Source organism: Eimeria mitis, genomic scaffold (genome assembly GCF_000499745.2).
Source record: "Eimeria mitis Houghton genomic scaffold, Emh_scaff262, whole genome shotgun sequence".
NCBI classification, from domain to species: Eukaryota; Apicomplexa; class Conoidasida; order Eucoccidiorida; family Eimeriidae; genus Eimeria; species Eimeria mitis.
This window is the reverse complement of record NW_013570960.1, coordinates 1-1,332: the sequence shown is the minus strand read 5'-3', so window position 1 is coordinate 1,332 and position 1,332 is coordinate 1. Positions and strand designations below refer to the sequence as shown.

At 46.9% G+C, this 1,332-nt stretch overlaps 1 protein-coding gene across 1 annotated transcript in view; it reads right to left on the bottom strand.

Annotated features, from left to right (window-relative positions):
- Nucleotides 1–713, bottom strand: part of EMH_0005890 (sulfate adenylyltransferas-adenylylsulfate kinase, putative) — a gene marked incomplete at both ends in the record, with an annotated part of 3,477 nt that extends 2,764 nt beyond the window's left edge. The window contains 2 exons of the mRNA XM_013497347.1: nucleotides 3–558; nucleotides 677–713. Of these exons, the coding sequence (XP_013352801.1) occupies nucleotides 3–558; nucleotides 677–713 (593 nt within the window). The remainder of the gene's footprint in view (nucleotides 1–2; nucleotides 559–676) is intronic.
- Nucleotides 714–1,332: the final 619 nt, after the last annotated feature.

Below are 1,332 nucleotides of genomic sequence, written 5' to 3'. Positions count from 1 at the left end.
TCCTGGTTGATTCTGTGCTGTGCGTCTGCTGCTGCTGCTGAGTGCGGGGGGGGCTGCGGTTGGGGGTGCTGGTTGTGGTGGGGCAGAGGTGAGAGAACTTGCATTCTCCGTCTTGCTCAAAATGACGGATTACGTGTTCATAGCAGCGTGTGCGTAGGTAATAGGGAACATCTCCTGGTTGTGTTGGGCCCACGACAGGACTAAGAAGGAGCATTGGCCTTTTCTTCTCTGTTGCTGCTGCAGTTTTGAGTGCATGCTTGATGAGCTCGTAGTGGCTTCTATGTAAGGGGTTTCGTGTTTGAAACCCAACGACAACGTCATAGTTTCTGTCTCTTATTCGCTGCTTGCAGAGGGCGGGAGACATACGGTAGTGTTCAAAGTTGAAATGCACAATGGGGTTAACAGGAGTTATCTTCCCCCCAACATAATAACACTCGGAGTGGTTGTCACGCAGATACTTCACGTATGGGTGGTTGGGGTCGGTGGTGCCCAACACCTTCTGCATCTCCTCCTCTAAATCCGGGAGATAAACGCTCTCTACGTCCAGTTGAGCTATTACTGTACCCACCTAAACAGCATAAACAAACAAAAACAAACACATTTTAAACGCTTCTTCTCTAGATCAGTCAATACACTCAACAAACCAGGGTATTCTTCTTCGCTTCAACAATAATACCTGGATGATAGAGAACTCCGATAAGAACATCTTTCATACTCACAACCACCTGTCAACTTCTTAGCAGCGTTCTTTTCAGATATTTTATTGTCAGAGCTACTATTGTCAGGATTTCTATCATTTAACACAACAAGACGGGCGGCGAGCAAACAGTAAAAAGACGCAGAACGGGGCTCTAGCGGCAGCACGCCATCCTCACCACATCCCGGAGCTTCATGCGCCCTTGGTTGGTGCTGACAGAAGGAGCTGAGCTCATCCAATAGACGTTTGTTGCTGCAGTTTCTCCGCAGCAGGACTTGGGAATAGCAAGAACAACGGGCAGAGAGAACACCTCGCCGTTCGTTAGAGTCATCGAATCCAACACGCTTAACGCATCAACGCACACAACAGAAATAAAAGAAATATTCGTTCTGAAAGACGCCCACTTTTGCACGCAACACGGCTCTATACACTATAGGAAAACAACGAGAAACGCTCAACGCAATATTCAAGGCAACAGAACAACATGAAAAAAACGCTTCCCACACAATATTCACGAAGGAAAACAAACAAACCAACAGACAAACAAACAAAGTGAGCGCTTTTCCCCTCTCTGAATCTGTGATAGATGTGTTTGTTCCGTGCAAGTTATAGAGAAGAGCGCTTCTCCCTTAAAC